We start from the raw sequence: 13,364 nt of genomic DNA, 5'->3' as shown, positions 1-13,364 counted from the left end.
CTAAACGAGGACCTGTGTTGGTCTCCACACGGTGTCAAGTCTGTGTTTAGCTACAGTTCAAACCCAAGCTCTCTAGACACTGAGTTTGCCTTGGAATCCTGGCCAGAGCCCAGCCCATTTTGATAGCCAGCTACAAGGTCTTTCCCTGCTTTCCGCCTTACTTGACAATTCAGGGTTTCATCCGTAAGAGCAGAAGGATGTTTAGTGGTGGCTACCAACTTCACACACACTGGAGCACTTTTGTGCACACCTGTATTGAATTTCAACATAGGACTGACTCTAGGAGTGTTGGATGACGGATTTATGTGTGTGTGTGTGTCTGTCTGTCTGTCTGTCTGCCTGTCTGTCTGTGTCTGGGTGTTCAACTTTCAGCTTACATATTCCTTGTATATGGAATACTATGTACATGGAGTAGTGTACATATTATATTACATGAGGACACTGTCATACAAGCACATATTATACATCGAGAACGTCCTCATCTCCTTTCCACTCCCTTGAGTCTTCTTTGTTCCTCTAGACTTGTTTCTGCTTTCATATCATGTGATTTTTATGAGTCTGGATAAAAATCTAGGACCTACAGGTGAGAGAGAACCTTGGTGTTTCGAATGCTGCCTTAATTCGCTTATTGTAAGCTTCAGTTGAGTCTGTTTTCCTGCAAACATAACCTCATTTTTCTTGATGGTGGAAAAGATTTCGAGGTGTACTGATGCACCTGGCTCGGTCCCCTGACTTAGGTATGCTGAGTAGGGCTGCAGCAAACATTGCAAGTGTGTCTGGTGATTTGTCATGGGTGTGTGTTTGAGTTGATTGAAAGGCAGCATTCGGTATGATCAAGAAGACATTGTAGACACGGAGTGTTTGATTGCTGTAGAGATGCCAGTGAACACAATAAAGACCATTGTGTTCTCTCTCCCCTCTGCAGCAAAGCGAAAAGGAGAGCTTGCTGAAGGAGCGAGATCACATTCTGTCGACGCTGGGGGAGACAAAGCAGAATCTTACCGGACTTTGTCAACAAGTGTGCAAGGAAGCCGCTCTGAGTCCAGAGCAGATCCAGATCCTTGCCAAGTACTCGGCCTCAGACTGCCCGCTTTCTTTCTTAATTTCTGAGAAAGGAAAAAGTACTCCTGATGGCGAACTTGCTTTTACTTCAGTTTTCAGTGTGTCTGACGTGCCTCCAACCGCACCACCTCCCTGTGGGCGAGGGAACAGCCGAGCCGGCCAGGAGCTTGTGCGGGAGTCTCAGCCAACCACCGCAGCTGCCCCGGAGCAGACCACGCTGTTGGAACCCTGTCGGCAGACTGCTGGGATCTCAGACTTCTGTCAGCAGATGTCTGACAAGTGTACTACTGACGAGTAAAGCGCACGAGCATCCTTCAGCCCATGGCTTTCCCTCTGATGTTCGGGCATTGTCTGGAGAGCCTAGTGTGGCTGTGTCTTAGCAGCCCTGCTCCTCCTGGTAGCTTCCTATTGAGGGAATTTCTCTTTAAGGTGACCCTGAGTTCTCCTTGTTTTCATAGGAGACATGACATGCTCTATCTCTTGAATGATGGGGAATTGTTTGTGAAAATATAGAGTAACCAGGTAATAATCTCCTAGTGTTCAAAATAACTACAGCAATAGAACTGCAGTATCAGTTTCAACAGCTTGAAGCCTCTGGACACAGTCCTCCTGGGCTGTGGGTAACCTACTGATTAGAAAGAAGACTCCTCCCTAAGCAGTACAGTGGTGATCTCCCCAGAAGTGGGGTACTAAGCGATTACGGAAGAAGAATCCCCTTTGAACTCTAGTGCTATGCTCCTTCAGCTCTTACCAAAGTCCAGCATGCGCTGGACCTTGTGACTCTGAGGCTGCCCTGGCACGACCTAGTCAAAGGCCACAGCCAGCCTGAGCCGGAGGCTTCTGTCCTCAGTACTGACGAGGAGTTTTAGCTGCAGAGACTAGAAAGTGTAATGTTCCTGCTCTCGCTTTTGTTCCTCTCTTTAGTTTCAGCTGTTAGAAACTTTCTGTTCCCTGACTTTCCTTGTCCCATGGAGGAAGAAGTTGGGAGTTAGGCTGAAGTGGCCTTGGTGTGCACAGTCTGGCAGAACCGTGGTTGCCACGGTCCCCGAGCTTCACACTGCGCGAGGCTGTCAATCATCTCATTGCAGGTCACCGGTGACCACGAGGGCATTGGGGTCAAGGAGAAGGAAGTGTCTACACTGAGCAGAGGAGCGGCTTATGGGCATCCTAGCAAAGACTCGTGGTCTGTACAGAAGCTGCAGTGGAGGCAACCGTGGGGCTGAGGCTCTGCTGGCGTTTGAATCGATGAAATTCGGTCTCGGTCCATTATGGGGTTTGCACTTGAGAACCAGATTGAATCCGTTTTTCCTCTTCCCACATTTGGTATGGTGTAAAGTCACACACACCAGTTTGACTTGGGCATTGAAAGATCAATCTTGTGCTGATCTAATGTTGGTAGAAAGTGAGTTGATGATAAGCTGAGCAGTTACCCCCGTAACATTTTGCAGTGATCCCTAGCCATTCTGGAATCTCACCCTGTAGACCTCAGCAGTGGAGACAGAACCTTGTTTAGACGGGTTCCATATCTTGGTTCAAGAAATGTGAGATGCCTTACAATTGGACACACTCTGAACACCTAGATGTGGGATATCCAGTCCTGACCTCAAAAGGCAGTTTGCAGTCAAAACGGGACATTCAGAGTCTCTGAACGCTACTTTATATGCCTGGGGTACATGGGATTTCCTCAGGGCTTTGGGGAGGGTCTGACCCTCAGGCTCTCAGAACCTTAGTGAGGGAGAGCCTACGTCTGAAGCCCCTCTGTATCAGACATCTCCCACCAGGAGTCCTTTGTCAGGGGAATAGTCAATAGGATGGCATCTCTTCAGGTCACAGACCTGAGAGAGACACTTAACTGCATGCTGCACCTATGGAAAGGCAGAGGGACAGGGACAGAGGGAGGGAAGGGGAGTGCACAGTACCCTGAGTGGTATCCAGTCTGTGGCAGGCTGATGTTTGCCATGAGAAGATACGGGGACCAGCAGCAATATTTATTGATTTCACAGTTATCAGATAATTGCCCTTTTCCCTTGGGGTACAGCAAGGGAGGGGGTGGTATGGTTTCATGTTTGGAAGAGAAAATTAAATTGGAGTTATTTTCTAGAAACTTTGAAAAGCTCACTCAGTTTGCCTGGGAGAGAGTGCTCTCTGTGTGATAATGCATCCCATGTTACAAAAGAGTTGTATATGTGTGTACACACACACATATGTATATATATGTATACACATATATACATACATATGTATGTATATGTCCCCACGCAGCTATTTGATATTTGTAAGTTTAGATTCAACTTAAAATAATATGAAAACTTCTCTGGTTTACAAAGTGTAAAATCTTATACAAGCCAATGGATTTCCTACCTCACTGTACACTCGGCTGTCTGTCATGGTTCTTGTGTGTACATATGTCACATCTTCTGCTTTAAATGTAAATATTTGCTTTGGAAACTTACCATTTTATGATAAAACCCAGCTTTCCCCTCAGTTTAAAGGTATTTTCTTTAAGACACTTGGTTTAAATTTCTTTTTATCCATGAACAGCTTAGCATTAAGGGTTAATTTTAAGGGTGTCTGGTAATTGGCCAAGTGTAACATTTCTTAAAATTTAGCATTACTTTTAACAGCCAGCATGTAATACAAGTAACTACACTACCTCATACCTTTGTGACTTTCAAGTTGTATTAGGTGGACAGGACAGGTTTGACCTTTGTCTATTGGGCATAAGGTGGGTAATAATAGAAACATATCGCATAGCATTATACACGTATGCCTGTTTTAACTGAACTTCCAAAAACATTTTAAGGAAGTTTTTTTTTTTTTTCGGGGGGGGGGGGGTAGCCGAAGACAAGTGATAGGATCTCGTGTGTACAACACACGTCTTTTCCTTCATGCTGAGCTTGGGCAGTGGATGAAGTTGGTATTCTGCATCGGGGCACAGTTGGAGCTCCTCATGTGAGCCGGCCTTCTCAGTGCCCGGTGAGGTTTTTGTTTTTTTCTTTTTTTTTTTTAAGCTGTCGTGTCTGACTCAATACAATGATGTCATGTTAGATTTTTGCCCCTTATTTGAGTACTATAGCTACAATCAAAATAATTGGTTAAATTGTTATATTCAGAATAAGTAGGGATATGGCATTGGCTGTCCACCTGCAGGCTTTATAACAATTTACTGTAGCTTGATGTTTAGCCAGTTTTAATTTAGAAATTCAACATACGTGGCACAGGGATAGCGGGGATGGCGTGAGGCTCAGCCACGCTAACAACTTGGCAACAAAGAGAAGCAAATGGCGATGTTACAGTGAATTCTCAGGTGAACTTTTCAGTTATGAAACATCTATTTTGAATTTGTAAATATTTTAACTGTTTTATTAAGGCATGGACACCGGTTGGGTAGAATGAAAATCTAAAGCCATAATGGTAAAAGATGGCATACTGATTGTAAAATAAACAAATAATAATAATGATTTTTTTGTATCTTTCATAATATAATTTTTCTAATGGCAATAAAACCACTGAACTCCTATATTCCTGTCCTTTAAAGCCCATGTTTCATTAGTAGTACACCTGCCAATAATGAATTTACATTTTCTTTCTAATGTGCTTGTCTGGATGTGTCAATATAAGTCTTAGATGGTGATAGTAGACTGACAGTTAAATAAAGTTCCTAACACGGCTTCCAGTCGACTGGAGTTGTACGTTCCCGTCTCACTGCTTACGGCAACTTACATGTTAGTCTTTTGATCAGTTCCTACAAGTCAGATTATGTGTCGATGGGGGAGAAGTTTGATTAGTTGAGTATCTTATGCCTGGGGTCGGGGAGGGAACGAAACACTGCATTTGATTTACTGAGTTTCAGTCTGTGGAGCAGGTGCATGTACAGGGTGCTTTCCAATCAGAGTCGAGGAAGTGTGTTAGTTGGTAAAGCGTTCGCTGTGGATCTGAGTTCATTTCTCAAAACTCATTAAAAGAATCCAGATATTGCCACTCATCCTTGGGCCGTGTGTTCCTGATGATGACAGCATCAGGGGAGGCACAGTCTGGCACATCTCTAGGACTCTCCAACCCTGACCAGCCTGGCCCAGTTGGTAAGTTCCAAGCCAGGAAGGATACTGTCTCAGCAAATAGAGGTGGCATCCTGAGGATTGACATTCTAGATTATCTATGGTGCACACACATGCACGTGGATTCATGAATGAACACGTGTGCACTCACAACACACACGTGTTCTCTCTCAGATCGGTTTCCCCATCAAGGACATGAGATCTGAGCTTTGAGCACCTGCTTGGTTTTGAGGCCATCGAAGGCCACAGCCTGTTAACACTGATTTTCAACCGTTCCGGTGTAGGATGCGTACTGAGCAGCCTACGGCACACAGGCAACCTTCACTAGTCATTGTCCTGAGGTGTCTAGTCACACTGATGTGAAGTCCTGAGGAGACTGATCAGGCCTTAAGATGGCATCTGAAAGCGTTCAGGTGACAAGCAGTGTGATGATTTCAGAGGGTTAAAGCGAGCCAGACACAGGAGAGAGGGCAGCGTTTGTAACATTCCCACCTCTAAATCAGTCGGTGGATCTGCAGACATGGGTGCTGTCTGCGAATTTTGATTGACACTCTGGAGATGGAAACTTCTTCCTCCCCCCCACCAGGTTCCTGCTCTAGGCTCTCACATTCCGGGCTGTGGTTGGTTGGTAGAGATTTGGTCCCCTAGAAGTCTGTAAAGTGGACCCAGCAACATACTAGTAACTAAATAAGTAGAATTTTCTTGTGAACTCCAAACTGCAAAGTCTCATCTCTACCATTTGTAACCCCCTTCTTTCCCTGCTTGCCTCGTACACTGACAGCGTATCAGAGGTTGGGAGTAAGTGAACACTGAGCCCATTAGAAAGATGCCTGTGAAGGACTAAAGCAGTTAAACAAAAGTCTGTTGAGCTTTCAGTTGGGACAAATTCAGAGTCAGTCCCTCAGGAAGTTAAATTTCAAAGCTTCAAAACTGAAGTCTAGAAGAATTGAGTCATCTGCCCACCTGGATTCAGACAGTGTAAGAAAACTAGAACCCCATACAGCCCTGCTAGTCCTAGCAGTGCCTAGGATGGGGTGGAGTTTCTCCTGGAAACCTTAGCTTTGTTGCCCCATGAAAGCTGCAGGAACCTGGAAAGGGTTAAAGCTAGGGCTTTATCTGATATGATCACCATTTAAAGTGGCGGTTCTTAGCCTTCCTAATGCCGTGACTCTTTAATACAGTTCTTGGGCCGTGCTGATCCCCAACCATGAAATTCTTCTGTTACTAGTTCGTAACTGATTTTGCTACTGTTATGTCATAATGTAGATGTGTGCATTTTCTGATGGTCTTAGGTGACCATCACGGGGGTCATTTGTCCCCCCAAAGGGCTTGTGAACTACAGGTTGAGAACTAGTGGTTTAGCACATAGGTAAAGTTACCACAACTTCTTTGAAGTCAGCTAATACCAAGATGTAAATCACTTGTCCCAGACAGAGCTATAGCCTCTGAGCTCCATGCTTACGGAGGCCAGCATGACCATAGAACTCAATAGTATGGGGAGGGGGGCTTGGGTACTGCCTTCTGCTTCTGAGAGATTTGTTCTGGAACTCACAACCTGTGCTCAGAACTCTGTTGGGACTGCTTAGAAAAGGCTTGGTTTTGACTGTAAGCATTCTGGGAGACGGACCAACCACTGCATGATCCCTTAATTTACACTTCCTTTCCAACAGGACCGTTCTGGCATGGGCTGAAGGGACCTGATTAAGCTCCCTTGGGACCTTGTGATTAGACCAGGTCACTGGAATGTGGCCTAAAAGAGTGACTGCCTAGGGACTGGCTCTCCAAAGTACTGAAGACCAGCCTCTTTCATGAGATTCATTCAAGGCTGGAATCTCTGCTCTTCACTCTGGGACCAATAGTGTGGAATTTGGTGTGTCCTACTGGCTTTGCCGAGATGTCTCTCAAAAGCTCAGGAGTGCTCTACCTTCCTTGGAACCCAGTTGCCTTGGAAACTGAGTAATGGGTACACATCCTTCCTATTTATACTTGAAAGTCTTATAAATTCTTTGAGACATCAGCTGCGGAGTCTGAGGTCCGTACTGCACCTCCGACCACCAAACCCACACAAAGCTTGCTGCTAGGGCATTACTGTGACTGTATAGCTGCTGGAGCTGGAGAGGGCTCCCACAAGCCTGCTGCCCACGACTTAGCCAGGCACATTGCAGTCTGAAAGGCCTCCAGCAGTCTATGGGGTTGGAGCCCGAGGGGCATTTCTGCTGTTTAAAGACCATAGTAGATTCTCCGCAGAAGAAAATGATGGGTGGAAGTCAAGGCACTGGTCATTTCTTCCTGTAGACACACTGGGCGTCTTCAATAAAGCACATGGGGTGCTTCATTATGGGAACACCATTTTCCCTGCTATTAGTACCTGCACGGCTGCATGGTTTCATCATAGGTGACAGAGCTATGATCTTCTCGTGTGTGTCACTGTCAAGAGTCCCTTCGGAGTCTTGGCAGAGGAGCAGTATGATGGCGCGCCAGAAGGACTCTCATTCCAGGGAATGGTGACCACATTTCTGCTAAGGTTCCGGTGACTTTGGCTTAAAAGTGTCTAAACGACATTCTCTAAGGCACAAGGAAGGCATGAAGGGACTTCCACAGGAATCACATTTGCTGAATAAAACGCTACACTGTGGCATCGCTCAGATTCAAAATGCTCGCCTAGACCAGCTTCACTACCAAAGCAGTTTGGCTACCAAATGCCTGCTCTGAGCTTGCGCAGCACGCTGTTCTCCGAGCCTGCGCAGAACTCAGGGACCCTAAACGCAAGCGCTTTCACACCATTGCTCACACCTCTCTATGGTGCCTCTCAGATACTTTTCTGTTCCTCCCCACAGTTAAAACTGGGGGGGGGGGGGGATGGTAATAGATGCAAAGCCGAATTAAATCCCAATTGCTGATGACCAGGTGCTCCGCGCTAGCACCGCGTGGGAGACTCCAGAACTGGGCTAATAGAGTTCCGTTAGCAGTTTCTTCTTGTCGGAGGGAAATAATTTCCCTACACTCATTTTCTTGGAGAGAAGGTTTCCTCTCAGCAGCACATGACCTATACTATAAAACGAATTATATATTCTAGCTAGTCTGTATAAAAGACACATATTTTATTTATAAGCTGTAAGCCTAGATTGGGTAGGGTTTGAGCTATTCTGACTTACATGGGAACCGTGTGTGCCCTTGTTACCTGCTTCTTCTCCCCCCAGCCCCCTGTCATTAAGTCCCATCTTTCACATGCTTTAGCCTTTTATTGACCAATTAGCTTGGGGAGGAAGGCTTAATTGCATCACTTGGTGTACGTGAGGATGAGGATCTCACGGGGCAACCAGATGATTGGCATACCAAAGCAGCACCAGACCAACCCCAACATCAGACTGCTTCTGGTGGGAGGGACATTGTTCCAAGGTGAAAAGTGACTGAGGAGAGGTGAGAGCTGCCGGGTTTCTATCAGTCACACACTCCACGTCAGCCTCCAAGGGAGGTTAAGGGGAAGCGCTTTGTCTAAACACAGGAAGAAATGAGGAGAAGAACGACACGGAGGTAAGAATCTGGAAGCTTCCAGAAGTTTGAGAGAAAGCAGCAGGGTGGCCTCAAGAAAGGCAGGCCTCAGTGAAAGCCCTGAACTTGCCTCCCCAGCTTTAAAAATCAAAGTGCTCACCCCCGAGCCGTTTCCCCACCTCCCTAACCTCGGTTCCCCGTGTTGTTCTTCAGGTCTGAAGGAAGAGATCAGAGTGAGTTTTCAGGACCAAGCAGTCTGCGTCCTGAACACAGCCGTCCTTTCGGTATCTGCTGCTTTCAATTCCAAGTTAACTTTTAATTATTCTTAGAAAGCCAGTTCTTTCCTGAAGAGTTAACTTCTTTCTGAACACCAGGACCCAAATAATTTTCTAATTGCTCTATGATGGGATATGATAGCAGTTTTCAGATCTGCTATTCACCGTGTGTAAGGAAGTGCTGCTTGAATCTTGCTTTGTGGCGCAACCACGTGGAGAGTTCCATTCGATTTAGACAGCCTTAAACACTGGGTAGAGGATTGCCCACTGGTGGTTTTGTCCTTGGTCGAGCTTTACGATCTCCCAGTATTTGAAGGGTGACTTTCAGGGAACTGTGGAAAGTCTAATCTGCTAAGACATCTCCCATGGCGTTCCTAGAGCTCAGGCTGTCGGCTCAGACTGGTCACCTTCAGCTGCACAGAGGAGTGGGGCTGTGCATGAAACCGCGCAGAGTTTAAAACTTTATAGGAACAAGGAGTGGGTGGGACACTCTGATAAGGCGGGGGAAATTGGCCAGCGTAAGAACCTAATAGATTGTGTTCGCCAGGGTCTGGGAGGGCAGACAGCTGTGGCATGCCTGAAATAGTCCGTGTGAGGTTTGCGCTTAAGAAGTAAAGGAATGACACAGATTTGGGCAGTGGCTCAGGCATAAATCTAAGCTCTCATTAAAAGGACTGGGAGGAAGAGGAACGCACAGACCCAGTCTTGAGAGGCATCTGCTTCTGGGGCTCCGAATTGCAGCTTGGCAGCTGTACAGCTAAGAGAAACTGATTCCTTTTGGATGTGACTTCCTTCCGTGTCCTTCACCCATCGGTGACATGTTTGGGTGTTATTACTATGCCTGACTTGGAGTCTCATGGCCACCCTGTCTGTCTGGAGGCCAGACAGCAAACCCAGTCAGCTTTTTCAGTTATCTTACTATTCTGTGGTTAACATGGCTGGGTGCGCTTCCCTCCAACACTTGCTGGAGCGCCATCAGACTAGGTAAGTGAGTTGTTCTATGAGCGCCATCAGACTAGGTAAGTGACTTGTTCTATGATCAGATTGGACTTGACTGAGAATCTGGGAGATACAATGTTTACATCTCAGCAACACTGGCAGCTTGAGCAACACCAGGGAGCTTCATGCTCGCCCAGTGAATGCTACAGTGGCTGTGGCTCTGCACACTGGCCCCTCCTCCTTTTCTCTCCTCATTGCTTGTTGCTTGGTTCTCCTTGCAATCCACAGAGCAATCCAGCTTCCCTTGGGCTCTGCCTCAGAGGTTCTGTTCCACTCTTCACTTAGAAGGCCACTGAGGTTTTAGGGGATATTGCAATCCTTCCATGGAGTGCCTGCCTAACCTGAAAGACAATTTACTCATCACGCAGAAAAACGTCATCATCTATCAGAGGAAACCAAAGAGCCCTTGAGCAGAGGTTCTCAACCTGTGGGCCACTACCCCCTTGGAGGTCCCATTGCAGATGCCTTGTATAGCAGATATTTACATGATGATTCATAAGAGTAACCAAACTGCAGTTATAAAATAGCCACAAAATAATTTTATGGGCGAGATTACCACAACGTGGGGAGCTGTATTGAAGGGTCACCACATGGTCACCACAATGGGACAGTTGGGATCCACTGCACTAAAGAGAAAGAGACAAAGGCTCTACCTTTGCTCAGCTTATGTTATAACAGAGAAAAATTAACAGAAACATAACACACACACACACATATTAGATGATAAAGGTGATGTAAGAGTAAGCATGTGGCTATTTTACATGAATGAACATTGGTAATGACGTAATTTTCCATTCTCACTGGCTACATTTCAAGGGCTCACTGGGCTCTGGCTTCCACAGTACAAACTTGGATTCAGAACGCCGTGGTTGTGGTAAGTGCTCATGAGAATGTGTCACACGAATAAATCAAGGGAAATATTTCTGTCTGTAGAATAGGGGTATGCTGGTGCGTGGCCGCCTTGGAATTTCAGTACAAGCCTCCAAACTTAAGCCACAGGAGAAAAGTGCCCACCACATCCTGGAGATGTCAGCTGAGCATGGTAGACACACCTGCAATCCCAACACTGGACACACGGAGACAGGAAAGTTGCCACAGGGTAGCCTGGACTACATAAGGAGTTCTAAGACAGCTTTGGTTATAGAGCTTTGGTTTTTCTCAAAGCAAAACAGAGAAAGGGAAGGAGAGGGGGAGGGTGAGATGACAGACACACACACACACACACACAGTGGAGGGAGGGGTATAAAGATCAACAGTAACACATGCAGGACTTAAAACTAGTACTAACATCATGTGGCCAGTTTGTTTCTGCCTCCCAAGCACAGGTAGGAGAACTCACGATGTATCAAGAGTCCATATTTAAATGAGTCCTAGAAGTAGAGAGTACTGTAGAGTAATACCAAGAAGGGACTCCTCCCAGAAGCCCCTCATAGACATGGACTTGTCTAGGGACAGGAGAGTCTGAGATCTTACTCTTTGCTAGATTCTCAAGAGCTGTGTGACCTTGAGTGAGCCTTCTGTTCTTTGAATGGTCCTTGAGTGAAGCTGATATGTGATGTGTGTGTGTGTGTGTGTGTGTGTGTGTGTGTGTGTGTGTTCAAAAGTGCACTTGTGCAAAGCATGGTGTGTATGTGTATTTCGAAGTATGCCCTGTGTGTATATTATGCGTACGAATGATAACTTATGTGTATGTCTCTGCATCATATACATAAAAGTGTGTATGTACATGTCCATGAATGCAAAAATGGAGATCAGAGGAGGGCAAAGAGTATCTTCCCCTATTGTGATGAGGCCAGGGGACCATGTAGGGTGTCTTCTTCTCTTGCTCTCCACTTGATTCCATTGAGACAGCCTTTCTCATTGAGCCGGAAACTCAGTGTTTCAGATTGTCTGTCTGGCAAAAGAGCTTGTAGGACCTGGACCTGCCTGTCTCTACCCTCCCGTCATCTATAGGCATGCAGTTATGCCTAGATGTCACTGTTGTTTTTAATGTAACTGCTGGGATTTGAACTCAGGTCCTTGTGATTGCAAGCACTCTTACAGGCTGAGCTGTCTCCCTAGCTTCTCTGAGAGGTGGTTTGATATCCTCTCTCTTCTTGCAGAAACTTAGTGGCAGAGCTTCCCTGTGGAGACATGCAGAGGGGAGACACAGAGAAGCAGCTGTCTTGTTTATACCCTCTCGGAGGGGCCCACCTCAGGGTGGACTTTAAGTGTGCCCCAAGGGTCAGCCAGTCTAAAGCCATATAAAGCACCTGCCTTCAAGACAAGGGACAAAGTCTGTGTTTGTACAGGAAAGAGCCTGGGTGGGGTGGCCATTGCCCTTCTGTGCCTCAGCAAGGGATGTCAGTGCGTCCTTGGTGGAGCTAACACTTGGTGGCTTGCGACAACAAGAGGTATCAACAGCAGAAAAACTATGGGGCCCAGGAAGGAGGACTGAACCACACACAAACAGCACTCCTGGGGCTGATCCCAGGGTCCCGAGACCAAGGAGAAGTGAATGACATTCCCAGAGTGAGAGACAAGTGAAGGTGAGGGCTGCCTCGCTGTGCCCCGGCCTTCTGCCGTCGTACAAGATTCCAAACGCTGCTGGAATGCGGTTTCCAGGTCAAACGACACAGTTTCCAGAAATGGCATATATTTTAAACATTCTCCTTGGAGTTTTTAACCCCTCGAAAATAAAACCATCCATACACACTTCTGAAAATCTGCTGGTGGAGGGTTGAGACTGGCCCCAGCTCTAACCACCAATAGGCAGGAAGGTACTGTTGGCTGCATCTGTTTGATCTTATGCACTAGGTATGGGGCCTAAGCACAAGGCTTTGCTCTCAGTGTCCCTGTATACTGTTAGCCTGAGGCCGTTCCTAGTTACCTGGCATTTCATCTCCTTCCTCCTGACCCCCTCACATGAAGGTGTTCCCCTCTTCCCCCTTTGTCTCCCTTCTTTCAACTGTCCCCCATTCCCATTTCTTGCAGTACTGGATAGCACTCTGGGTCTGCTTGCTAAGCAAACACTCTCTTGAACTTTACACCCCGTCCCCTTTCTAGTTTTCGTCTTGAGATAGTGTCTCACTAAGCGGATGGGATTGGCCCTGAACTCACTCGGTAGCCCAGGCAAGGCTTTGAATTTGTGATTCTCCTGCTCAGTCTCTTACGAGGCTGGGACTGTGGGCTGCACCTCCGTGCTGAGCATGAAGCAAGTCTCTTCCCCACCCACAGGGATAACCTCGATTCTTTCAAAACAAATGAACTACAACAACAAAAACAGGGTTTCATGTAGCCCAGGCTGGCCTTCGACTCCTGATCTCACAAGTCTTTGGCTTGATGTTTTAGATTCTTTCGAGGCGATATGCCATTCCCTCCTGCCTAACCTGGGCATCCATCACTCGGTAGGGTGATCACTAGGATGCAGTTCTATGGAGGTGACTGCATGGAAGATGAGCTGTTCCTCCTTTCGGCTCCAGAAGACTTGTTCCTGGAA

At 46.6% G+C, this 13,364-nt stretch overlaps 1 protein-coding gene across 1 annotated transcript in view; it reads left to right on the top strand.

Annotated features, from left to right (window-relative positions):
• BACH1 (BTB domain and CNC homolog 1) overlaps positions 1-3,830 on the top strand; it is a 34,548-nt gene extending 30,718 nt beyond the window's left edge. Inside the window, exon 5 of the mRNA XM_080919430.1 lies at positions 926-3,830. Coding sequence (XP_080775556.1) covers positions 926-1,360 — 435 coding nt within the window. The 3' untranslated portion in view covers positions 1,361-3,830. The remainder of the gene's footprint in view (positions 1-925) is intronic.
• The last annotated feature ends 9,534 nt before the right edge of the window (positions 3,831-13,364 follow it).

The sequence above is a fragment of the Micromys minutus genome (assembly GCF_963924665.1).
Source record: "Micromys minutus genome assembly, chromosome: 7".
Taxonomy (NCBI): Eukaryota; Metazoa; Chordata; class Mammalia; order Rodentia; family Muridae; genus Micromys; species Micromys minutus.
The sequence above is the reverse complement of the archived record's forward strand: the minus strand, read 5'-3'. Positions and strand labels throughout refer to the sequence as shown.